General features: G+C 39.9%; 2 protein-coding genes across 13 annotated transcripts in view; one reads left to right on the forward strand and one right to left on the reverse strand.

The window, feature by feature from the left end:
* Positions 1 to 20,053, forward strand: part of lnx1 (ligand of numb-protein X 1) — a 214,043-nt gene extending 193,990 nt beyond the window's left edge. For all 6 annotated transcript variants that reach the window (XM_043690849.1, XM_043690856.1, XM_043690883.1 and 3 more), the window contains 2 exons: positions 3,096 to 3,254; positions 19,918 to 20,053. In XM_043690849.1, coding sequence (XP_043546784.1) covers positions 3,096 to 3,254; positions 19,918 to 20,053 — 295 coding nt within the window. The remainder of the gene's footprint in view (positions 1 to 3,095; positions 3,255 to 19,917) is intronic.
* A 226-nt stretch (positions 20,054 to 20,279) lies between these two features.
* Positions 20,280 to 27,914, reverse strand: part of fip1l1a (FIP1 like 1a (S. cerevisiae)) — a 114,918-nt gene continuing 107,283 nt past the window's right edge. For 6 of the 7 annotated variants that reach the window (XM_043690959.1, XM_043690936.1, XM_043690917.1 and 3 more), the window contains 2 exons: positions 23,912 to 24,067; positions 20,280 to 21,317 (listed from right to left, as the gene is read on the reverse strand). In XM_043690959.1, the coding sequence (XP_043546894.1) occupies positions 21,170 to 21,317; positions 23,912 to 24,067 (304 nt within the window). In that variant the 3' untranslated portion in view covers positions 20,280 to 21,169. The remainder of the gene's footprint in view (positions 21,318 to 23,911; positions 24,068 to 27,914) is intronic. The other variant, XM_043690926.1, reaches the window with a different exon arrangement.

Consider the following 27,914-nt stretch of genomic DNA (forward strand, 5'->3'; position numbering starts at 1 on the left):
TAGCAGAGCGCTTTAGGGAACATCTCTGGGACACCCGCACCAATCAACCACACCGCCCCGTGGCCCAACATTTCAACTCCCCCTCCCACTCTGCCGAGGACATGGAGGTCCTGGGCCTCCTTCACCGCCGTTCCCTCACCACCAGACACCTGGAGGAAGAACGCCTTATCTTCCGCCTTGGAACACTTCAACCCCAGGGCATCAATGTAGACTTCAACAGCTTCCTCATTCCCCTTCCCCCACCTCATCCTAGTTTCAAACTTCCAGTCCCCTTGACTTGTCCGACCTGCCTAGCTCCTTTTCCACCTATCCACTCCACCCTCTCCTCCATGACCTATCACCTTCATCTCCTCCCCCACTCACCCATTGTACTCTATGCTACTCTCTCCACGCTTCAGGCTCTCTGCCTTTATTCCCGATGAAGGGCTTTTGCCCGAAACGTCGATTTTGCTGACGCTCCTTGATGCTGCCTGAATTGCTGTGCTCTTCCAGCACCATTGATCCAGAGTCTGGTTTCCAGCATCTGCAGTCATTGTTTTTACCTCAATATTAATTTGGTGCAGAGGGTGTACTCGCTTTGTCATCAGTGTCAGTATCTATGCCTCACTGACATGACAGTTCAGGCAGATGATGATGTAGATGCTGTCAGACCTGTTAAGTTTCGCCAGCACTTTGTTTTTATTTGATTCAGACCTTCACTGTCCATAGTCCTTTGTTTTATTTTATCGATTAATATTTAGAGATTAGCAATTGATAAGTACTTCACAACATCTGTTTTTAACAGGCTTTCTATCTGTGAACAAAAGACCGCAGAACAACAAAAATCATGTCAAAAAGGCTTAGGAGTCGGTGAGATTTTTTTAAGGGGGAATTTGTCTAGGTACAGAATGCAGGAAATTCACCATTAACATCACCTACTGATGTGCAGATGGTGGTGTGTTCATTATTAGTATTATTATGTACAGATGAATGTAAACTAAATAGGTTTATTCACAATGACCTCTCAACTGTGTTCATTTTATGTGAATTAGAGCTGTTTTAATTATTTGTATCAAATGTTTCCTTGGTTGCTTCAAAAAGAATGGAAGCAAATGAATAATAAATGAATATTCACTTCCCATTACAAAAGGATACTACTGTTATAACATTGGATTATGCCACTGTATAATTCAATATTGTTACAAAGATTCATATTATATTATTTGAGAACTTGGTTCAAAAGTGGAGGAAAATGGATTTTAGTTCTCAGTTGTGTTAAAATCTGACCAGTCTTTTTCAAGGTCAAAAAGTAATTTTAAACATTGAGAGTTCAAACAGCATTTTTAAGAAGTAATGTGATTTAAGTTAAATGATTATTAAGCCACCTGGGGAGATATTTGCTGACTTGAGTTTTACAACCCATAGGGAGAGAGAGAGAGACCAGAAGCAGATTCAGTCAGGGAAAAGTTGTGCATAACAGCAGAGATACTGAAGACAAGTATTGATTTGTTGAGAAGTCAGCGAGAAGATAGCTTCTGAAACAAAAGGCTAAGGAAGTGTCAGAGAGGATGACCCCTACAAGGCTGTTGAAGACCATGAGTATGGGGAACCCATGTTAAATAATGTGAGCTAATAGTTCGTTTTAATAGCCTCAGGGAGAGACATTAACTAAAGAAATTAGCATTGAATGAATGCAGAAATATGCCAGAAGGTAGAGTATTATTACCAGGCCAGCTGAGCAAGAAGCTGTAACATGTACATATTGGTATGAAGGTGTACCTTTAAAAGAGAGTAGAAGCTGGCACGGACCTAGAGAGGCACAGAGTGTGCTACAAAATTTAAAAATGTAACATTTGGTTGTGAAACAAATACTCCAACTGTGTTGCCATGGTACACAACAAATTTGAATTTAGCCAATCAATTTAACTTATGTCTCAAGTCACCAAAATCCAACCAAATTTGAATTTTAATGTTTTGATGATATTAAATCAATGAGACGATCTGATGTTTTGGAGTATATAAAATCGGAGGTATTTTGAACAGTTAGCTAGAGAGGTAAGGAGCACCAATGAAAATACGGTCTGCACAGCCTCTCTGTGAAAGGTACCTTTTCATATGAAATTTGTGAAGCAGAAGACCAAAGAACCGACCCAGGAAAGTCCAGACAAAGATATCAAGGCAACAGTAACAACTGGCTGGTTTTGAAATTTGATTTTTTTGTGTAAACTTAATCGGGGGGTTCTATTGGATAAGTACATTGTTGTAGAGTGGGAAATGCAGTTGTTGTTTAATGTTCTTCTGTTTCTTGGAGTTAAAGAATAAATTGTTAATTTTTTTTACATAGAAGAATTTTTGTAGTCCTTGGTCACTCATACTTTAACAGATTACGAGGTGAGGTTGATCTTCAGCATCTACAGTCCTCACTTCCGCCAAGCTTTTCTGTAGGTCTGGTTCAAATGAGCAGAAAGGTTTACCCTGTGTGGTAACAATATTTGTGGTTCTTCACTGATGTTTGAATGCCTGCTGGGGTAAAAGAGATCAATTTTTCATTTTACTGTTTGTAATGCGATGGTTATCTGCAGTTTTTATTTCTTTTCACTAATAAACTTTTATGTCCTTTATTGAAAGGACATTTCAGAGACTGAGCTCATAGTAGAGAAAAATAAAACTTGTCAAATTTATATCATACTAGGTTTCAATCTGGAGTCTGACTTGTGCACGGTTGCCATAGACTGGAACCATAAAGTGTGTACTGTATACCCCAAATGGAAGTTGCTCAGAAGGAGTGATCAGCCCCATTTTGCTCAAGCGAATGCCTAAAAAAATTCAACATCCGTAGCAAAGAATTAATAAACATAATTATTCAAAGATACTTTTCAAAGATACCTTGTAAATTAACATCGTTATTAGAGTTAACCTGTTAATGGATTCAACAGGGCACTGGGACTAGATTGGGTTGGGATATCGGCATGGACCAAAGGGTCTGTTTCCGTGCTGTACATCTCTATGACTCTATGAAACGCTGTACAATTGACCAAGGAATTGGAGTTGCATTTTAACTTAATTTCAACTTATTTGATTTAAATTTCAGTTAATTTCATTTTGTAACATTCTAGGTACCTTTTTTGGTGCAAAGACATTGGACTAAGGAGAAATACATCAGGCAGTCTGGGATTGAGCATCGTCGGTGGATATGAGGAAAACCATGGCAGCCAACCATTTTTCATAAAGTCTATTGTTGATGGAATGCCAGCTTACAATGATGGAAGACTAAGGTATCAAACAGGAGTTGTTGGTCATTATGCACTTAATAGTGGTTTCTGAACTTTAGTTACTGGTTGTATATCATATCTGGAAAAGATTGGCAGTTCTGATTCTATTGAATTTGAGCATGTTTTAATTGACTCGATTGCTGATCTATTAGCAAAAAAGGAGTTTTAAAACATACATAGATCTCAAAAATCAGCATGGATTCATTGAAGAATGAAGTATTAATTCTGTAAATAATTACAAAGCACAGCCACCCAGAAAAATAAATGAACAACATTGAATAATAGAAATAGTGTAACGTTTTGTGTTTGAGAATCACAGATATCCAGGCTTTATTGTGGGCGGCACGGTGGCACAGTGGTTAGCACTGCTGCCTCACAGCACCTGAGACCCGGGTTCATTTCCCAACTCAGGTGACTGACTGTGTGGAGTTTGCACGTTCTCCCCGTGTCTGCGTGGGTTTCCTCCGAGTGCTCCGGTTTCCTCCCACAGTCCAAAGATGTGCAGGGTCAGGTGAATTGGCCATGCTAAATTGCCCGTAGTGTTGGGTAAGGGGTAAATGTAGGGGTATGGGTGGGTTTCGCTTCGGCGGGTCGGTGTGGACTTGTTGGGCCGAAGGGCCTGTTTCCACACTATAATGTAATCTAATTGTAGCCAGGATGGAGAGCCTCTCCACTGTGGCAAATATGCTGGAAATTGCCAGGACCCACAAATTCCATTCCCAAATTTGGCTCTTCTCAGTCCGACAGGGTTGGGTTGTGGTCCACAGCAAATTTAAATGACCTCTTGCATCCAATGAAATGGAGATTTTGTGTTCCCTAGAGTGTAGAATCTGGAGTGTGGCTATGAGAGCTGGTCAAAGCAGGTTTGCTCCCAGTGCTCTTGTTTTGGTTGGTCATGGTAACCCTTTTGGAGAGCTTGGATATCTCAATGAATATAGTCTCTTTTTTGGGGGGTGTGGTGGAAATCTTTACTTTTGCAGAAAGTAAGTAAAAGTTGTGAATGACAGCAACGCACCCTCTTATTTTGATTTCTTCCACACAGACTGCTCAGGTTTGTGTGTGGCAGGGACTTCTGAAATCAGAAGTCAATGCTGGAAAATGCCAATCACTGTGTACAGACTCGCAGAACAGCTCCGCAGCTTTGAGGAAACATTGAATTACAGTTATTTATTTCTCAACAGAGTCATTTCCAATAAAGAAATTTAAGTAACAGACCCTTCTTTAAAATATATTTCTTATGGTTTTATATTCATTCTCCTATATGTCTGGGTAATGTGGATTTTTAAAATTCATTCTTGGAATCCTAACATCAGTCTTTATACCCTGACGGGCAGAGTTTATCTTGTGATTTTTTTAAAAAATTAGTAATAATAGCCTAAGCCAATAACAACAACATTGTCAAGGGAAATTAGGGATGGACAATAAATGCTGACAATAAATTCTCAATGTCCACATCCCATGAACAAATAAAAACAAAATGGTCACTTTTCTGACTGTAAAGTGCACTCTTAAACTGTTGATGAGGTAAGGCACGGCATATGCAACTTCAGTCATTCTGTTACATGCAAGTAAATGTACATTTCAACCAAAGGGAGATTAGGATTGGGTTTTAAATCAACCAAATCTGATGTATATGATAGAATCCCTACTATGTGGAAGCAGGCCATTCAGCCCATCGAGTCCACACTAACTTTCCAAAGAACATCCCACCCAGATATCCCTATAACCCCACATTTCCCATGGATAACCTACCTAACCTACACATCCCTGGTCACTGTGGGCAATTTAGCATGGCCAATTCACCTAACCTGCATGTCCTTAGACTGTGGGAGGAAACTGAAGCACCTGAAGGAAACCCACACAGACACGGGGAGAATGTGCAAACTCCACACAGACTCCTGAGGCTGGAATCAAACCCGGGTCCCTGGTGCTGTGATGCAGCAGTGCTAACTACTGGGCCACTGTATCTTGATTGATAGTTAATAATAGATTTGGTACATGCATCATTGTCTTGCATTATTTCATTGCCAAACACTTCTTTATGAAACTTGGTCATATTTATGACACCAGTCTAGTAATATGATATATTAAATATGTAATTTTACATTATCAGTCTTAAATTGGTTGTCTCTTCAGGATCATACTTTTTCTCCCCAGGGAAAGAGAACATAAAAGTTAAGAAGCCTCAAGTTAAATAGGAAAACAAACCTGAATGTAGTTGATAATTTAACTAAGTGTTATGTACTTATGCAGCACAGGATACATTGGTACACTTGATTCTGAACACTGCACTTGTATTAATTTATGTAAATAAAAAGGTAGGAAATGGACAAGGGGAGAATATAACCACCCTTACACTGTAACTACCTGTCCTGTATTCAATAGTTAGAAAGGTTTAAATACTTGATAGATATAAGGTAAACTGCCAGTCCATAGAAGCAAAGTATGTTAACACATATTTGTAGACAGGGGACAGGCAGCAGTGCTAATCAGACAGCTGCTCTCTTCAAATGGAAAGTGGTCTTCCATTATTGTTTGTCCAAAGTGAAGACTTACCCAACATTTCAACTAGCGAGCAGAATGTTGCCATCACAAGCAGAGACCAACGTACTCTGTACCAACTGTCCATTCATACTCTGGTATCAATGAACTGTACTCAACTGACATGGATTTTGTTTTTCTCTGTCCATTTCTACTGTTCATCTCTCAGTGGTTGCTTTTAATAAACTCTTTGGGTCCCAAATTCCTCTGTGCTGCTGTTTCTGCAGTCTTTCTCCATCTAAATGATATAAATTCCTTCTATTCTTTTGACCAAAGTGCATAACCTAACAATTTCCCACATTATATTCCATCTGCCAAATTGTTGTCCTCTCATTTAACCTGTTTATATCACTTTGTAGAACTGTGTCATCGTCAGCATTTGCCTTCTCACTTATTTTTCTGAGAGCTGCAAATTCAATGGTTCATTTGGTTCTGTCATTCAAGCCATTGATAAATATTGTAACTAATTGTGGACCCAGCATCATTCCTTTGGCATGCCACTAGTTGCACTTGCCATCCTAAAAGTGCCCCCTTTACACCAACTCTACCTTCTATTAGCCAAGCATCTGTCCATCTAGATACAAAACTCCCTACACCACCTTATTTCGTAGCCTTACGTGTGGTACCTTATCAAATGCCTTTTGATATAATACATTTGGATTTCCAACTGGTTCCCCTTTAACTATCCACCTTGTACTTTCCTCAAATAATTCATAAATTTGTCAGGCATTATTTCCCCTTAATGAAGCCATGTGTATTCTGCTTGATTATATTACATATTTCTAAATTCTCTGCTATTACATTCTTTATAATGTTAAGATCTTCTCACTAACAGATGTTAAGCTAACTGGACTTTAGGCATCTGCTTTTGTCTCCCTTCCTTTTTGAATAAGAGTGTTACATTGCCAGTTTTCATTTCTCCGGGACTTTTCCAGATTTTCAGGATTCTTGGCAGATTACTGCTTCCTGGAAATTCCTTTAAAATTAAGCACATCAGATTGAGGTGATTTATTGGCTTTTCACCCTATTAGTTTCTCCAGTACTATTACGATGTTTATTCCCCTCCCCACTTTAGCCTCTTGTTTTAATATTTCTGGAATGCTATTAATGTCCTTTACCATAAAGATTGATATAAAATATTTGTTCAACTCCTCTGCTACATTCCAGCTTTATTTCCTCAGCCTCATTGTCAAAGGGGCCTATATTTACTTTAGCCTCTCTCTTCCTTTTATATACTTAAAGGTGCTCTACTGTCCATTTTAATATTACTTGCTGGTTTCCCTTTGTTTTCTCCTCTTTGTTAACGTAACATCATCTTTTGTTGGCTTTTAGAATTATCCCAGCCCTTTGACTTAACAATAATCTCTGCAACATTCTATGTTTTTCTTTCGATTTGATATTATTCTTGACTTCCCTGGTTAACCATGGTTGGTTTATCCTCTTCCTAGAATAATTGTTCCTCATTGGAATATAGCTTTGCTGTGATTCATGAACGATTTTCTTAGACATTTGACATTTTGTCAGTCATCTTTACTGTTGAACTCCTTTCCCAGTCCACTCTTGTCCCTATATAATTTTACATTGGTTGAGTTCAACAGAGACTCCCAGCCTCATTCCTGATGAAGGGCTTTTACCTGAAATGTCAATTTCCTGCTCCTCGGATACTGCTGACCTGCTGTGCTTTTCCAGCACTCTTGACTCTAATCTCCAGCTTCTGCAGTACTCACTTTCGCACAGTTGTTTCTTACTCAAGTTTCTCGCTCTCAAACTGAATTGATAAATTATACCAAATTATGGTCATTGTTTCCAAGGAGATTGTTTATTTAACATGCCTGATTACACATTACCAGATTCAAAATAGCTTGATCCCTGATTAGATTGACAACATATTGTGCGTGGAACTGGCCCAAGTAAACTCTGAATTCTCTTCGTGGCTATCTTTGCCAATTTGATTTTTGAAATCTCCATTAAGATTAAAGTCACCTATGATTAGTGTACTGCCTTTATTTTCTTAAACGTGGCCTCATTATCTCCTGATTTATTTTCTGTCCCACCATATAGTTACTATGAGGAGTCTATAGACTACTGCTACCAGTGTCGTCATCTTGTTGTTTGTAGACGAATGTATTAATATTTTAGTAAGAATCTAATGCTAAGAACCATCTAGTTACCTATAAATTAATTTAATAGAAATGTATTTTTAATTAAATAGTTGCTAGGGGGTAAAATGGCAGTCAGTGGGGTAGTGTGCTTCTCCTGTAGAGTGTGGGAAACATCTGCAGGAAGTGTGTCCAATTCCAGCGCTGTCAGACTACATGGATCAGTTGGAGCGGCAGTTGGACACACTTAGAAGCATGCAAGAGGTGGAAAGCAATATAGACAGGGTTGGGGGTGGGGGCGGGGAGGGTCACACCTAAGGACGTTCTTGAGAGGGCCAGAGGTTGTGGTACACATTGGTACTAACAACATGGGCAGGAAGAGGGGGACAAGGTCCTGCAAAGGGACTTCAGCGAGTTAAGTTGTAAGTTGAAAATCAGGAACTCGAGGGTTGTTATCACGGGAATACTCCCTGTGTCACATGACAGTGAGGCGAGGAATAGGAAGGTAGTACAGTTTAATACTTGGCTAAAAAGCTGGTGCAAGGAGGAGGGCTTCTGCTATGTGGATTGTTGGGATGTGCTGGGCAGGTGGGACCTGTACAAGACGACTGGTTGGAGGGGCACCAATATACTGGTGTTACTCAGGAGGGTTTAAACTAGTGTGCCAGTGGTACAGGAACCAAAGCACTATGTCGGCAAGTGAAATGACTGAGGAGGAGTTAGAGACTAAGGCCAGAAATGCCAAAAGGAATAATAAACAGGGAGAGGTTACTGTTTACAACAGGATTGGCAGTCTGAAGTCTATTTGTTTTTAACTTGAGGAGGATAATGTAAGGCAGATGAACATAGCTATATTTATATATAGCTATATATCCAAGCTCTATGATGTTGTAGTTTTTACAGAGACTTGGTTGAGAGAGGAATAAGGAGAAAGTGAGGACTGCAGGTGCTGGAAAGTTGGTGTTGAAAAGTGTGGTGCTGGAAAAGCACAGCAGATCAGGTGGCAATCCAAGAAGCAGGACAGTCGACGTTTCAGAATATAAGGCTTATATCCGAAATGACAACTTTCCTGCTCTTCGGATGCTGCCTGCCCTGCTGTGCTTTTCCAGTGTCACACTTTTCAACTGAGAGGGACAAGTCTGGCAGCTTAACATTCTGGGATTTAGGTATTTCAGACGAGCTGGATAGGAGTTGCATTATTGATTAGGCAGAATATCACAGCTGTATTAAGGAAAGGACAACTTGGAGGGCTAAGCCAGGAAGGCATCTTGTCTAGAGCTCAGGAATAGGAATGTTGTAGTTGCTCTGATAGGATTATACTGCAGGCCTCCAAACAGCCACAGGTAAATAGAGGAACAGGTACGTGGACAGGTTTTGGAAAAATGTGAAAATAACAGGGTGTTGTGTTGGATGATTGTAACTTCCTCTACATTGACTGGGACTCACTTCGCACCAGGGACTTGAAGGAAGCTGGGGTGGGGAAGCTGTTCGTTAGGCAAGACCAAGACGGTTTCTTGAAGCAAATGTAAAAGTCCAACTGGGGAAGGGGGCCATACTAGACCCGGTATTCAGGAATAAGCCTGCCGGGTGATCCATGTTGTGGGGGGAGCTTTTTGAGAGCAATGACCATAATTCCATAAATTTTAAATTACCTTCCAAACTGCATCACTTGAAGACTACGCTTATCATAGGTAAAATGCAAGAGGGAAGAATACAGTAAATGCAGAACCTTCAAAAACAGGGATCGAGGGCATACAGGTCCACAGTTCCTGAAAGTGGCAACAGAAGATAAGGTGGTCAAGAAGGTGTATGACATGCTTACCTTCATCATTTGGGGCATGAAGTATATTGGCAAGTCATATGACCTAACTGACAGCGAGGACCAGAGGCCCGACGGAAAGGTAAATTTTAAAAGATGTAAAAGCTTACTTCAGGAGTTCAGCGTTCTTCACTTTTTATCGGTGGCAGTTGGAGCGGAAGGAGCAAGGACCAGAGGCCTGACAGGAAAGTAAGTTTTTGAAAGATATAAAGGTTTACCTTGTAAATAAGCAGAGCGCACACTGAGCAGGAGCAGGCACGGGAGTGCTGGATGAGTGAGCCTTTATATTTGGATAATCGTTTTACCCGAAACACTATTCAGGTAGTGTCTCCCACCCGTCCTCCTCCTCCTCCTCCTCTAACCAAAAAATGTTTCTATGCACCAATTGGTAAGGTGACTAGTTTCTTAATTTCTTTTTTATTTAATTTTTCAGTAGTATCGTTGGGAATTTAGAATAGTGGGAATGAAGGTTAGGGCAGTTGAATGTTCCTCCTGCAGAATTTGGGAGGTAAGGGTCACTAGTAGTGTCCCTGCTGACTGCATCTGTGGGAAGTGCACCCAACTCCAGCTCTTTGAAAATAGCGCTAGGGAACTGGAGCTGGAGTTGGATGAACTTCGGACATTCAGGAGGTGAAGGGGGTTATTGAGAGAAGTTACACGGAGGTAGTCACACCTCAGGTACAAGAAGAAGGTAGATGGGTTACCATCAGGTGACGGAAAGGGAACTGGCAGGCAGTGCAGGAAAGCCCTGTGGCTGTTTGCCTCAACAACAAGTATACCATTTTAAATACTGTTTGGGGGGAATGACTTACCAGGGATAAGCAATGGGGCACAGGTCTCTGAAACAGAGTCAATCCCTGTTGCTTAGAAGGGAAGAGGAAGAGGAGCAGAGCATTAGGCACTGGGGATTCCATAGTTAGGGGGACATATAGGAGGTTCTGCGGGAATGAGAGAGACTCATGGTTGGTGTGTTGCCTCCCAGGTGCCAGGGTTCGTGATGACTCTGATTGTGTTTTGGGGATCCTTGAGGGGGGAGGGGGAGCAGCCCCAAGTCGTGGTCCACATAGGTAGGAAGAGAGATGGGGATTTAAAGCAGAAAGTCAGGGAGTGAGGGTGGAAATTTCGAGCTAGAACAAAGTAGTTATCTCTGGTTTGTTGCCCGTGCCTTGTGCTAACGAAGCAAGGAATAGGGAGAGAGGAGTTGAACATGTGGCTACAGGGATGGTGTAGGAAAGAGGGTTTTGGACTCCTGGATAATTGGGGCTCTTTCTGGGGCACGGGGGACCACTACAAACAGGATGATCTTCACTTGAACCAGATGGGTGAATGCTCTTTGGGTGGGTTTAAATTAATTCAGCAGGGGAGTGGGAACAGACATTGTAGCTCGAGTATATGGGAGGATTAGATTAGATTAGATTAGATTAGATTACAGTGTGGAAACAGGCCCTTCGGCCCAACAAGTCCACACCGACCCGCCGAAGCGAAATCCACCCATACCCCTACATTTACCCCTTACCTAACGCTACGGGCAATTTAGTATGGCCAATTCACCTAACCCTGCACATCTTTGGACTGTGGGAGGAAACCGGAGCACCCGGAGGAAACCCACGCAGACACGGGGAGAACGTGCAAACTCCACACAGTCAGTCGCCTGAGGCGGGAATTGAACCCGGATCTCTGGCGCTGTGAGGCAGCAGTGCTAACCACTGTGCCACCGTGCCGCCCACGCGGTAGGATGAGAGTAGTGAAGTCAGAACTAAGATTTCAAGATCGCAAGAAGGTGGTTTAAATTGTGTCTATTTCAACACCTGGGGCATCTGGAATAAGGTGGGTGATTTTGCAGCATGGGTTGGTACCTGGGATTTTGATGTTGTGGCCATTTGAGAGACATGGGTAGAACAGGGACAGGAATGGTTATTGCAGGTTCCAGGATTTAGATGTTTTAGTAAAAACAGAGAAAACGGTAAAAGAGGGGGTGATGTGGCATTGTTAGTCAAGGACAGTATTACAGTTGCAGAAAGGATGTTTGAGGACTCGTCTACCTAGGTAGTATGGGCTGAGATTAGAAACTGGAAAGGAGAGGTTACCCTTTTGGGAGTTTTCTATAGGCCTCCAAATAAGATGTAGAGGATAGGATAGCAAAGATGATCCTCAATAGGAGCGAGAGTGACAGAGTAGTTGTTATGGGGGACTTTAACTTTCCAAATATTGACTGGGAATTTTATAGTTCAGGTGCTTCAGATGGGTCAGTTTTTATCCAGTAGGTGCAGCAGGGTTTCCTGACACAGTATGTATACAGGCCAACAAGGGGCGAGGCTGCATTAGATTTGGTACTGAGTAATGAACCCAGCCAGGTGTTAGATTTGGAAGTAGGTGAGCACTTTGGTGATAGAGGTGATAGTGACCACAAGTATGTTTACTTTAGTGATGGAAAGGGATAGATATATACTGCAGAGCAAGAGTTACAGCTGGAGGAAAGACAATTATGATGCGATTAGGCAAGATTTAGGATACATAGGATGGGGAAGGAAACTGCAGGGGATGGGCACAATTGAAATGTGGAGTTTATTCAAGGACCAGCTACTGGGGTCCTTGATAAGTATGTACCGGTCAGGCAGGGAAGAAGTTGTCAAGCGTGGGGACCGTGGTTTACTAAGGAAGGTGAATCTCTCTTCAAGAGGAAAAACAAGGCTTATGTTAGGATGAGATGTGATGGCTCAGTTAGGGCGCTTGAAAGTTACAGATTAACCAGGAAAAACTTAAAGAGACAGCTAAGAAAATCCAGGAGGGGACATGAGAAATCATTGGCGGATAGGATCAAGGAAGACCCTAATGGTGTTCCATAGCTGTATCAGGAATAATAGAATGACTAGAGTAAGATTAGAGCCAATCAAACATAGTAGTGGGAAGTTGTGTGTAGAGTCAGAGGAGATAGGGGAAGTGCTAAATACTTGTTCCAGTGTGAATACTGTCAAAAAGACAATATGGTTGAGGACAATTTTGAGAATCAGGCTACTCGACTAGATGAGATTGAGGTGCATAAGGAGGAGGTGATAGGAATTCTGGATTATGTAAAAATAGATAAGTCCCCTGGGCTGGATTAGTTTTATCCCTGGATTCCCAGAGAATCCAGGGAGAAGATTGCCAAACCTTTGGCTTTGATCTTTGTCGTCATTGTATACGGGAATAGTGCCAGAAGACTGGAGGATAGCAAATGTTGTTCCTTTATTCAAAGGGAGTAGAGACAACTTGGAAATTTTAGACCAGCGAGTCTTACTTCAGTTGTGGGTAAAGTGTTGAAAAGGGTTATAGCAGATAGGATTTATAAATATCTAGAGAAGAATAAGTTGATTAGGGATAGTCAGCACGGTTTTGTGAAGGGTAGGTTGTGCCTCACAAACCTTAGAGTTCTTTGAGAAGGTAACCAAACAGGTAGATGAGGGTAAAGCTGTTGATGTGGTGTATATGGATTTTAGTAAGGCGTTTGATAAGTTTCCCCACGGTAGGCTATTGCACAAAATACTGAGATATGGGATTGATGATGATTTAGCGGTTTGGCTAGCTGAAAGAAGACAGAGGGTGACAGTTGATGGGAAATATTCATCCTGGAGTTCAGTTACTAGTAGGGTACACAAAAATCTATTTTGGGTCCATTGTTGTTTGTCATTTTTATAAATGACCTGGATGAAGGCATAAAAGGATGGGTTAGTAAATTTGTGGATGACACGAAGGTCAGTAGAGTTGTGGATAGTGAGAAGGATGTTGTAGATTACAGGGAGATTGCAGAGCTGGGCTGAGAGGTAGCAAATGGAGAAAAGTGCGAGGCGATTCACTTTGGATGGACCAACAGGAATGCAGAGTAATGGTAAGATCCTTGATGTTCCGGTACATAGATCACTGAAAGTTGCCACCCAGATTTATAGGCCTTTAAGAAGGCATAGAGTGTGTTAGATTTTATTAGTAGAGGAATTGAGTTTCAGAACCATGAGGTTATTCTGCAGCTGTACAAAACTCTGCTGGGGCCACATTTGGAGTATTGCATACAGTTCTGGTCACTGCATTATAGGAAGGATGTGGAAGCTTTGGAAAGGGTTCAGAGGAGAGTTACTAGGATGTTGCATGGTATGGAAGTACGGTCTTATGAGGAAAGGCTGAGGGACTTAACCTTCTATCTAACAAAAACAGCCTTGAGAGGCAACTTAATTGAGACACAAGATAATCAGAGGGTTAAATAGGTTGGACAGTGAGAGCCTTTTTCCTCGAATGGCGATGGTTAGCAAGAGGGGATATAGCTTTATATCGAGGGGTGATAGATATGGGTCAGACGTCAGAAGTAGTTTCTTTACTCAGTAGTAGTGGCATGGAACACACTGCCTGCAACAGTAACGGACTTGCCAACGTTAAGCGCATTTAAATGGTCATTGGATAGGCATATGGACAAGAATGGAATAGTGAAGGTTAAATGGGCTTCAGATTGGTTCCACAGGTCAATGCAACATTTGGAATATTGTAGACAGTTCTGGTCACCACACTGAGGATGTGGAGGCTTTGGAGCAGGGACAGAAAAGGTTTACCAGGATGTTGCGTGGCTTTCAAGATATTAGCTACAAAGAAAGATCGGACAAACTTGGTTTACTGAAGGATGAGGGGCGACTTGATAGAAGTTTACAAAATTATCAGAGTGATAGAATGGTTTGTCAGAATCTTTTTTCCAGGGGAGAAATGTCAAATACCAGAGATAAGTTTAAGGGAAAGGGGGAAAATTCAAAGGGGATGTGAGAGGTATGCTTTCTTTTTGAACACAGAAGGTGGTAAGTGCCTGGAATGCACTGGCAGAAGAGATTGTAGAAGCAGATATGTTTAAAAGGCATCTTGGTAGATACATGAACAGACAGGGAATAGAGAGGTATGGACTGAATAAAGGTAACAGTTTTTTACTTGATGTCTTTATAAAGAGATGGCTCAGGCTTGGTGGGCTGAAGGGCCTGTCCCTACGCTATACTGTTTTTTTCTGTTATTTTTTACCTTGATCCATATGGATGCGATATCATCCAATGCCTGTTTATTTCTTGCAATCATAGACTCTATCTTGTGTTAACATCTACCTCACTAACCTTCCCTTGCTGCTACTCCTTTTGAAAAGTCAATACAATAGAATATTTTGGTCCCAGTTTTGATCTCCTTCTATATCTCTATAACTTTGATTATAGTTACATCAAAGGATGTAACTATATCTGTATAGTTGTTACATGGCCATAGCCATGAGCCTGTATTTGTGCTAATAATTCACTTATTTTGTTCTAAATACTATCTGCATTTAAGAGATATTCCTTTTGCATTTTTAAATTTCTGAGCACTGTCCCTTGTTTCCCCAAACCTGTCTCACCTACAATTCAGACTCCTATCCTTGATCACAGTTTGAAGTTTCTAATCCAAGGGGTGTGGCCGCCTATTGGATCAATATCCAGGTAACTTTCCCCACCGTAAAGTGGTGCAGTGTCAGCAGCTTGGAGCAGAAGTTGTTTTAGCTGCAAGTGGTGTGTCAAACACCTTGGAGGCCAGCAGCTTCCCATATGCTGCAGCATCACTGGACTTGTCATCCCTATTTTGTTAATTAAATCACTCTAGGATTCCTGCTCTTTGTACTTGAATAATACCAATTCTGAACACTTGATTGTACTTTTTCCTGTTCATTACACACTAATATCAGTATCAAACCTAGCAAGCCCTTCTTAAAAAAAACTGAACCCAAGCACAAACTGAGGACTCTTAGTTTCAGACTTCAGCAGAAAAGTGTCATAAATTCTACTCATCATGCAAAACAGCCAAAACCCCTCTCTTTCTACTCCTGAAGATGCTCAACTCCACCACAATGGTGAAGGTTACATTCCAGTGCTAAATTGCAGTAAGTTGCCTAATAATTATATGTGGAAATGTGTTGCTGGAAAAGTGCAGCAGGTCAGGCAGCATCTAGGGAACAGGAGAATCGACGTTTCGGGCATTAGCCCTTCTTCAGGAAAGGGCTGAAGAAGGGCTAATGCCCGAAACGTCGATTCTCCTGTTCCCTAGATGCTGCCTGACCTGCTGCGCTTTTCCAGCAACACATTTCCATCTCTGATCTCCAGCATCTGCAGACCTCACTTTCTCCTTAATAATTATATGTACCTGACATATGGAGGGGAGGCAATGGCCTAGTGGTGATACAGTTAGACCACTAATCCAGAAACTCTTTAAAGATATAGGTTCAAATTCAGCCACTGTAGATGGAATTAAGAATCTATTGTTGACCATGTATCCCATCTGGGAAGGAAATCTGCTGTCCTCGCCTGGTCTGGCTTCCATGTGACTTCACACCCACAGTAATGTGATTTACTCTCAACTGCAGTCTTGAAAGACAGAGCAAGCCGTTGAGGCGCTACAAAATTTCAACAAAGCAATAAAACCAGATAGACCACTGGCATACACCTTGGAAGTAGAAAAAAAAAGCACTGTAACCCTGCAAAGTCCTCCTTACTAATATGTGGGGGCTAGTACCAGAATTGGGAGAACTGTCCAATCCCTCCAATCGCAACAAGGACAGAACCCCCCCACCCCACCAGTCCTCAACTTCCAACCTACTAACCTTCGTATAAACCGCATCATCCGCTGACATTTCTCCCACCTCTAAATGGACCCCACCACCAGGGATATATTTCCCTCCCCACCCCTTTCCACAAAGGCCATTCCCTCTCTGTGACTATCTGGTCAGGTCCATGCCCCCCAACAACCCGCCCTCCCCTGCCACCGCAGGAACTGCAAAACCTGCACCCACATCTCCTCCCTCACCTCCATCCAAGGCCCCAAAGGAGCCTTCCACATCCATCAAAGTTCCACCTGCACATCCACCAATATCATTTATTGTATCCATTGCTCCCGATGTGGTCTCCTCTACATTGGGGAGACTGGATACCTTCTCGCAGAGCGATTTAGGGAACATCTCCGGGAGACCCACACCAATTAACCCACCGCCTTGTGGCTCAACATTTCAACTTCCCCTCCCACTCTGCTGAGGACATGCAGGTCCTGGGCCTCCTCCACCACCGCTCCCTCACCACCTGACGCCTGGAGGAAGAACGCCTCATCTTCCTCCTCTGAACACTTCAACCCCAGGGCATCAATGTGGACTTCACCAATTTCCTCATTTCTGCTCCCCCCACCTTACCCCTGTTCCAAACTTCCAGCTCACCACCATCCTCATGACCTGTCCTACCTGTCAATCTTCCTTCCCACCTATCCACTCCACCCTCCTCTCTAACCTATCACTTTCATCCCCACCCCCATCCACCTATTGTACTCTTTGCTACCTTCTTCCCAGTCGCATCCCCCTCCCATTTATCTCTCCACCCTGAAGGCTCCCTGCCTTCAGCCCTGCTGAAGGGCTTTTGCCTGAAATGTCGATTTTCCTGCTCCTCGGATGCTGCTTGGCCTGCTGTGCTTTTCCAGCACCACTCTAATCCAAACCCTGTCTCACAGACTAGTCAAGCAATAGCCTGACACAGTCATACTGATGGAATGATACCTTACAGACAGCTCACCACCACCTTTGCAAAGACAAGTAGGGACAGGCAATAAATGCTGGTCAGCCAGCAATGTCCACATCCCAATGGTGAATTTTAAAAAAACCCACTTACATATCCCTCTGCAAATTGTGTCAACTTCAGCACTTGCCTTCCCATCTTTTCATCATTGACAAATTTGGCTATTGTACATTCACTTTCCTCAGCCAAGTTATTAATATATACTAGGTATAATTGTGGCCCCAGCACTGATCTGTGGCACACCATTCATTTTCATATGAATGGGTGAGATATTTGGAAGAAACTGAAATGTTTAAAAGTTAAGATTCAATGGAGCTGTTTTAGATACAGGGCTATGAAGTGTGCAGTGGGAGAGTAATTTATTCTTCTGCACATATTTGTATCTAAGGTGTCGACTAGTTTTCTAGGTCTTAAGAAAAAATATTGTCATAAATACCATACAAAAGCAAAGGTACTGGAGATGTCATCTGACATTGCTCATTTAGAGAAGGATAAGTTCTGTCAGGTAAAAGGAAAAAAATAAATTAACACCCTTCATATTCACAGAACATTCCAAAGTTTTTCACAGCAAATATATTTGCCGATAACTTCAAAAGTAATAAAAAGGGTTAATTTGCACTCAGCTAGGCCCCACAAATTATCCATTACATCGTTATCAGAGAGCTTTTTGGTGATTATGGACAAGGGTTGAAGGATACCAGGATAAAAAGTATTTCCTATTCCAATAGTATTGTGGAATCTTAGGTTTACCTGAATAGAAGACAAAAACTCGGTTGACAACTTAGCTTAAGGATGATGCATGACTCTTAAGCACTACTTAACTTATCTCATGGTATCTAGTTTGAGTGGGATAAGTCTATGCTTTCTGGTGCAAGTTCAAACTTGGATCTTGTAAAATGGACCACAGTGAATCATTCACTTCTTATATATTCTATCTGATCTTAAAATTCATTGACTTCAGCACCAGGCAAAGAAAAATAAATCTCTCTAGTTTTACTACACTGCCTGAATCAAATTGCTTTCTGCATCATTGGCAAATGTTGTTACTGAGCCACTATGACACTAAATGACATCAAACTGACAGAATATTTCTAATAAATGAGATATGCAGCGCCAAAAGAATGTAGCAAAAATAATTCTACATTGTAAGAAAACGTACAATCTTGTGGTTAAATAATTTACTCTGGTTAATTATTTTCCGAAACTACAAGTGGGTGTATCAAGAAAAGAACAATGCAAGAGGAAAAAAAATTTGCTTATTATTTCACCTTACACCTAAAATTATTGACAAAAAGTAATTGAGGAACTGGAGAAGATTGTTGGATCCAAGTTTAGCTACTGATCTAGAACACCTCAATTGTATTATTAAATCAAACTAAATAAGAAATCTGGAATAAAAAGCTTGCTTAATGGAAACCGGGTAATCACTGCTAATTGCTGTAAAAACCCTTCTGATTGCTTTGAGGAAGAAAATGTGCACCTGCGCTGATCTACACATGGTTGACTCTGCAATTAGGGATGGGTAATTAATGCTGGCCTAGCTAGCAATGCCCACCATCTCATGATGAAATTTTAAAAAATACAATGGCTATTCAGAAGGAAAAAGTTGGAAGGAAATGTTAAATTTGTATCTAAAATGAGGTAATTAATCTAACTCAGCAGCATCCATTCTTAAACTTAATTCAGCTTAACGGCACTCAGCACCTTTTAGAAATTGAATGTGTGCATTTATTAACATGATCACCATGTGATTTTATAGTTGGAATTTTAATCATCACTATTTACACCCCTTTACTAAACCTCATGAGTTTAGATTGGCAACATTCCAAATATCCATGCAATGCCTCACATAATGGAAACTATAATCATGATTAAGTCCAAGCGGCCTGTCTAACAATTAGAACAGTGAAATGCTGAAATGAAAGAGGGGTACACAGTAGAACGTAGATTTATTCTCAACACTGTTGTAGTACCTCCAGCACTGAAGGTGTAAAGTAGTAATATCTTCCCCCTTGCCTGTTATTCTATTTATCCATAAACAAAGCATCTCAACATATAATAGATGGATTTCAACTAACCTTAGTAGACAGAGAGACTCAAGGAAGATTAATGTATTTTTAAGCAGCATGCAGATCTAGATCCTGGAACTATTTAAAAGATCCGTTAACATTATGAAATAGGGTAAATTGATTTATTTTGAAGATTATATTGTGGGCTGTATTATCTAGAATGTTGTCGATTGTCTCAACCGCTGTGCCAGATATTGTCATTGCTCTCAAAATAATATTTTGTTGGAAAGACCTTGTCACAGAGATGGAGATGGAAATGGAAGAATATTTTTAAAACACAAGTTACAGAGCATCAGCCAGACCAGGACAATGTTTAAGGACTAGCTACATAATAAAGAATTAATAGTGTGGTAGAGATATGCATGAGTGCTCTCTTCAATCATTTGCTTTAAGGCACATACACCTAATTTGACAATTTAGAAAATTTACCTCCTTATCAGAACTGGAAACATATGTACTATGGGGAAACAATATCCACTGAAATTGTTGGTTTGTGACTGATTTGGTTAATTACTATAAATTTATTTAAAGTGCATGACTCATACTGTTTTGTCATTACAGGTGTGGAGATATGATTTTGGCCATCAATGGAAAGAGTACGTCAGGAATTAGTCATCCATGTCTAGTGAAGATGCTCAAGGAAGCGAGAGGAAAGGTTATACTCACCGTGGTGTCCTGGCCTGGCAGCCACCTATAGATTAGGTTATACCAACTTGTCATGAAAAGAACTACATAAAAGGCTACTAATTCAGCATAGAAGCAATAACACTGAAATGGCTTTATATATCTCTGATAAGTTATAAAGCTTACTTTGCATTTTCTGAAGTTTCTTTGATATTTAAATTATATTTTCTGAAAAAAAGTCTTAGTTTAAGCACTCATAGGCGTTGGATATTTAAAATTGATTAAGGAACTCAAATGCATCTTGTTCATCCAATTTTAATTGAGTTGAAACGGGATTGAAATATACACAAGTTTTGGTGAATGGATTTTCTTAAACTGATACTTCAAATGTTATAGCAAACTTTCAGTAAAATCAGATGTCAATGACTAATAATGAGTATGTTTCTTAACTACAAAAAAACGTTGAAAGAATAGCTTGAGTAAATCGTACCACATCTTAATTAACTTTTTTGAAATATCTGAAGTACCTGTGCTGCAAATATGGTGGCCATAATCAACTTGTACTTTCAGGAAACAAGTTCAGATATTCATTGATGCTTATTTAGTACTGACTCCTCAGTTGAACAGAACAGGTGCAATACATACATTAAGTCAGAGAGATTTCAGATACATACTGAACTAATGGAGGTAAAAGAAGTGTGCCCAAAAACAGGAAATGCAATACCTTTATATTTACTTAATCAGCTTGCATGAAATAAAAAAAATTACTATTATGGGTGGATACAGACCCCACACAAATATGTCTGGAGAAAATAAGAATCCGGCAAGGACAAATAACAAGTATACTTAATGACTGGTACTGTAAAATAGAAGTGTCCCGTGTAGAATCTTCAGGAATACTAAGTCTCCTATTTACAGTTGTTAAAAGTACAATGACCAGCTTTTAAACAAAAAAAACAAATTTTATTAATCTTCAATAAACTAATACAAGCATTGTAATTATGTTTTAATAACATAGTAGATGCTAAAAAGCACCAACACTTCAACAGTCCTTTGAAATAATTATGAATTTCTGACTTCTGCAGAAATTCTATTTAGTAGATCACCATTACCTGAACGAATTTCAAGCATTTCCAATATTTTCCATTCCAATCTCAGCATTATAACCAATAGGTAAGAAAACAGAGATTTAATTACTGCTAGCAGCCTCACTGGGCTCTGGTTCCTGGGAAATTTCTTCACTGGCTTCTTTATCTTCCTTGCTTCGTTTAGATTTCTTGTGTTTGTGTCGTTTATGGCCATCCACCTCTTCACTATCATGGCGCCGTCTGCTGCTGCTATGGAAGAGCAATTGTTACTGTCACTGGTCTGTTATAAGCAACATCTATTTCCCAAATCACTTTTCACAGATCAGAATCTCTACAAGATGTTAGGATAGCTTTTCAAATCCACAGATTTCAGATTACAGACAACAAAAAAATTTAGAACTGGACGTGTGGAACATGGTTCAAACTAAGTAACTGATTGAAAATGTTCCTGACTTGCAGCTTGAATTTGTATTTTATTCACAGGTTTACAAGCAATTAGAAAATCCTGTCATATTGCCTACAATTTTCTCAGACATACTACACAACTTTGGGGAATTAATCAATGTAGTGGAGTATAAGTGGCCTTTTGATGGGGGAACCTGGATTCAAATTTAGCTTTAGCAAACAGTTGAAAGGCACTCTTGCTGCTTAAATTCATCTTCATTGCACTGAGCTTGGGCACTCTGATCTAATTCTTCTTGAAAATCCATCAACCATGTAGAATTAATTTTGAAAAACTACCACTTTATTAATTAGTTTTGGTAGGAAATGAAGAAATGGTGCAATTTTATAGTTGTGTGCTTTAGCAAGGCTCGACTCAGCCAAGATGTTTGGTTCCGACAAACATATGAACCTACAAAAAGAAACAATTAGGAGCAGAAGTAGGCCATTTGGTCCCTCTAGCCTATTCCTCCATTGAACAAGCTGTTTGAGGCCACAAACCAATGCCACATTCCCATTTACCCCAAAAACCTTAGGTTCCCCTAACAGTCAAAAATCTTCCTCTTCCTTAAAAACATCAACTCACCCTGCTATCTGGGGTAAAAGAATTTCCAAAGATTCATGACTCTCAGAAAATACTTTTCTCAATCTCAGTTTCAAAACTGTATTCCCCCAGTCTGTCTCTCCCACAAGGGTAAACATCCTTTCAGCATCCACCCTGTCAAGTGCTCTCAAGATCTTGTAGGTCTCAATAAGATCATCTCCCATTCATTTAATCTCCAATAGATACAGCCTAACCTGTCCAACATTTCCTCAATGTAATCCCTATCCTAGATAGCAATCAAGTAAAGCTTCCCCAAATTGCTTTCAATAAATCTGCACCCTTTTTTCAAAAAAGGAATATAAACTGTGAATATGGCTTAACCAATGCTCTGTACAAGTGTAGCAAAACATCTATATTCTAATATTCCATAATATGCTAATTCTATTCTTCCAGCCAAAGTGGACAAGCTCACATTTTCCTCTTATATTTCATCTACCAAATTTCCTCTGATGACCTAACGTATCTATATCTACCCTTTGCAGACTTTAGATCCTGTTCATACTGATCTTTCTTACCTATCTTTGCATCAAATAGCAAATTTAGTAACATATATTTGGTTTCTTATCCAAGTCATTTATATCCAAGATATAAATGGGGGGGGGGCGGGGGCATTTATTGGGGCAAAATATAATTGGGGTGGCACGGTGGCTGGCAATGCAGCCTCACAGCACCAGGGACCCAGGTTCAATTCCAGCTTCAGGTGACTGTCTGTGTCGAGTTTGCACATTCTCCCTGCGTCTGCGTGGCTTTCCTGCGGGTGCTCCGGTTTCCTGCCACAGTCCAAAGATGTGTAGGTCAGGTGAATTAGCCATGCTAAATTGCCCAGAGTGTTAGGTGCATTAGTCAAAGGGAAATGGATCGGAGTTTGTTACTCTTCAGAGGGTCAGCGTGGACTTGTTGGGCCAAATGGCCTATTTCCACACTGTAGGGAATCTAATTTAATAAGTTGTAAGTGGTGGAGGCCCAAAGACTGATCCCTGGCACTCCACATATTACATCATTCCAATCTAAAAACTAACCTGTGCTTCCTTTAAGCCAATTAATCCTTTCTACACATCCTCTTAATTTACTCCTTAAGATCATGAACACTTGCGTAGTAACCTCTGATGTGACACCACCTTGAATACCTTCAAGAAATAAGGGCAATATAACTATGGGTTCCTCTTTGTGTATGCTACTTGTAACTTTCTCAAACAACTCCAACAAATTAGTCAAACATACCTTCCCTTTCCCAAAACTGTGCTAGCTCTGCATTAAGATTTTCTAAGTGCTTTGCTATAACATCATTACTAATAGATTCTAGCATTTTTGCATAACACATTTTAGAAAGCATAAAACTACAAGGTAGCTAAACTGTTTCCATCCTTTCTTGAATGGGGGAGTAACATTTGCCTTGTACCAATCTGGTGGTGCATTTCTGGAATTTGAAAAATTAAAACCAATGCACATACACTCTCAGTAGCCCCCTCTTCTGATTCTCTGAATTGTTTTAATTCTAACAATTTTCTTCGTGTCTTTCCCTAGTAACGGTCATTAAAATAAGTTCATTTTCACCTTCTGGTATTGTGACTGGTTTAACAATCCTTCAAGTGGGAAGGGTTCAGCTTTGTCACCAACATCCCTCGCCTTTATCAGCACAAAAATAATGGTAGGCCAGATGTGAATCTGTATTTTAGCATCATTGTTGCTGTTTCATCCCTTGATGCATCATAACACAGGTGGTGTAAAAGGAGTATGGCTTCATTTTAAAGAAAATAAAAATATACGTAGCTTTACTAGAAACAATAAATTCTGTCACCTTCGGGAAGATTTGTGTCTCCCTTCTTCTTTGTCCCGGTGTCGGCGCTCTTTATGCCGATCCTCTTTATCCCTGCTGACCTTGTCCCGATGATGGTAATCACGATCATAGCTTTTATCAGATGAATAATCTCTGTGCCTATATCGACCTTCATCACTGTGGGTGGAGAGGAATGAACAAAGATTAAAATCTTGATATAATTACAATGATGACAAGATTCTTCCTCTTAAATATATTAGATGTACCTCCCTATTCATCGAACATTATACAAATGTCCCTGTTGAAGTATCTTCAGATTTCTATCAAACATATTTACTATTCATTCCACAACTGGCTAAATTACATCTCTACTTTTATTGTGCAGAAATACTTTGTTTATTTCTATTCATCAAAATTTGCACAGACAGGAAAGACCATCAGTGAAGGGTTAGATTCAAAGTTTGCAAAAGACATGAAACTCGGAAGAATTATAAACGGAGGTCAACAGTGTAAAACTCGGAAAGGACATTGACAAGTTGGTGGAGTGGATGGAAAAGTGACAGATGAGGTCTAAGCAGAGAAGTGTGAGGCTACACACTTAGATTGGAAGAACATGGAGATAATATATGTGGTACCTTTCTAAAGGGGGTGCAGGAGCAGAGGGATGAGTGTATATGTACACAGATTATTGAAGATGGCAGGATAGCTGGACAGCATACAGTATCCACAGTTTTATTAATGAAGGCACAGTGCACAATACCAAGGGGGTGATGTTGAACTTGTTTCAGACACTTGCTACAGAGTAGATAGGTCAGTAAAAGGAACAAGAATAGATTTAAAGTGATGTACAAAGGTAATAAGGGTGAGGTAAGAAAACATTTCCACACAGCAAATGGTTAGGGATTGGAATGCACTGCTTGGAAACGTGGTAAAAACTGATTCGGTAGATGCATTCGAGAGAGAATTGGATGATTATTTGGAGAAAAAGTGTGCAAGAATTTGGGGATAAAGCAGAAGACTGGCACTAAGTAATGATGATTGTTTTACAAGCTGGTACAGGTACAGTGATCTAAATGGACGTTTTCTGCATCATAACAATTCTGTGATTCACAATTCAGGCTTTTAGGAGGACCAAAAATTATTTTCTGATGTGATAAATCATTTCAGGTGGATTAAGCTATTCTTGAGAGTAATTCAAACAACTATTTGTAGTAGAGTTAATGGGAAATAACAAAAGATAAGAAAGTCACACATTGTGTGTTACATTGGAAGAAAACATCCACTTTTGTAAAATTTCACCAACTCGTCATAACCACTCTTTAAATTACCAAGCAATTTAGATCCAGTCCATTAAACCCATTTGTAACTTCACAATTTTTGTTAAAGAGAGAAAAATCTGTTGGGCTGCACCTTGTGCCTTTTTCCTAAAAGCAAAAGGTACGAGGTCTTCTCTAAAACTTATTTTTGGGTTACCTTAAGTCCTTTTCATCATTTAATGTACGATAATTTGGTGATTCAAAACTAAGTTACTGAAGCCAATAGAGAAACAAAATGAAGCACATTTCCACTACATGCCTAACAGTACTACTGCACTGCTACCAATAACAAAAACATAAATACAATGAACAAAAGGAATAAATGATAAAGCCTGAATTTCAGATAGGCAAGCAACATTTTGAAAGCAATAAATGCATTTTAAAAAAAATTTAAAATAACAATGAAATATAGCGTTCCCTAGAGTCCTGATGGGCAACTCTGGTCAAAGTGCTTCAATTCCAGAAACAGTCCAGAGACTATGATTCATAGAAAGTAAAACATGTTTCAGACATCAAGAATGTTGAGTGTTTGAAGGAAACAAACTTGTAAGAGTCAGCTCTTACATGTGGCGGAGAGCATTCACAAGCATGTAAAGCTGCCAGAAAGCTTGAAGAATGCCAGAAGTAGTAAACAGCATTGACACTCAATGAAAAGGCATATTCTCACAATTAGCAAAATTGAAGCCTACATACATTTCCTAGTAGAAATGCTTTGGCTAAAATGTAGTCATTAATTCATTTATCAAACATTAGATCATCACTGCTGAAAGGAAACCAATAATTTACTGATTATGGAACATCTTAATGCTGGCAACAGAACAACATTTCAACTTTCTCTGGAGGAATATAAACTCACTTAGTATGGTTTTACAAAGTAGGCAGAAGAAAATATTTAAATCATTCACAGGGACAGCAAATCTCAGAACACAATGTCAAATTATAATAGTCTAAGTTTAGTTTAAAAAAAAAAATTTTTAAAACCTAAATGGTCTCAGGCTATTATCATTCCTGATTTAATATGCATAATGAAGGAAGATTAGAGATTGTGAACCATATAACCTATTCTATATGCATCTACTTACAATAAATGGTAATGGAAGAATTCTGGTCAAAAATATTTTGTGGATAGATTACTTTCATGTCATGACCTAAACAAACTGTTTTTTGATGTCAGAGATTTTCAAAAACCACTATTTTTGCAGTCAGAAGTAAAGCAAAATATGTGGAAGCTGGAAATCTGAGGGGAAAGATTTAAAAGAGACCAAAGAGGCAACTTTTTCCACGCAGATGGTGGTGCTTGTATGGAACGAGCTGCCAGAGGAAATGCTGGAGGCTGGTACAATTATAACATTTAAAAGGCATCTGGCTGGGTACATGAATAGGAAGGGTTTAGAGGAATATGGGCCAAATACTGGTAAATGGGACTAGATTTATTTAGGATATCTGGTCAGCATGGACGAGTTGGACCGAAGGATCTGTTTCTGTGCTGCACATCTCTATGACCATCTCAGAGATGCAAAGACACAAACAAGAGAGAGGTAAAAGCTGAAGTGAACACAAGTTAAAAGTAAGCAGGAAGAGAGAAGCAAAGTTTTATTTCTGTCTTGTATTGACGAGTAGCAATTTGCAATTGCTTTTTTCACCGACAGTGATAGTACACTCAAAAGTTTGAGAACCTTTTTGTTTTACAAGTGTACTTTTTGTTCAGTTGACTGGTATCAGGCAAGGTCCCCTGTGAAACTACAAGGACCTCCTCTCAACCACTAACTACACAAATTAAAGGACAGACCATTCCTATCCAAAAGTTAACAGCTGATAAATTTCAGAAACTGTAAACACAGTACCACCAGTTGCAGAGAGGTTCAAGCAACTGTCATTCTCCATGGTAACATGGGTTTGTGCTAAAGATTTAAGGATGAGGAAGCAATGGGAGACTGCTGAGCTAACCTTCTGTGACTATAAGATGGAAATGCTAACTGGACAATGTGGTAGCATGATACCACTTTGGAGCTTTACCACTTCTGTAATCTAAAAAGACACAAGTTTATTAATTGTCTTAATAATCCATTGAAGTACATAAAGGTAAAGGTAAAGTCACCATAGTACCCAGAGGAACACAGGACTGTTGTCTCAGTAGAAAGAGATGACTGGTGATGGTTTAACCTGAAGGCCACCGTGTGTTAGGCAAGACTTAAGATTGAGAAGATGACCTCATGGTGACCTCAGTCAATATAGGAATTGAATGTGCGCTGTTGGTGTCATTCTGCAACACAAACCTGCTGTCCAGAACTAACCAACGTACAACTGCACTGAAGCAACTTACTATATGACATATAAAATAAATATATTGCACATATCGAAACATAGGTTTGTACCTACCCTTACTTTCACCTATTTCAAATGGATTTTCAGAATACAAATAGTAAACTTACCTTTTTAGATTACAGAACAGGGAAACTACTGCTCAGAAGTGTTTGCAGCAGTACTTACTCTGACACAGTTGCTTAAGATGCAAATAACTTTCCAAAATTGCAATATGTTTAAATAATACTAGTGATATTTTCAGCCTAACTCATGTTCTTCTTACTTTTGTTTAACCTTTTCATCCTTTTCCAAATCTTTTCTCAATTTATTTACATGTATGTCAACAAGATGTTTTCCTTGCTTCCCACTATGGTTTCTGAAGCTGTCATCAAGGATTTAATCAG

This window comes from Chiloscyllium plagiosum, chromosome 1 (genome assembly GCF_004010195.1).
Source record: "Chiloscyllium plagiosum isolate BGI_BamShark_2017 chromosome 1, ASM401019v2, whole genome shotgun sequence".
Taxonomy (NCBI): domain Eukaryota; kingdom Metazoa; phylum Chordata; class Chondrichthyes; order Orectolobiformes; family Hemiscylliidae; genus Chiloscyllium; species Chiloscyllium plagiosum.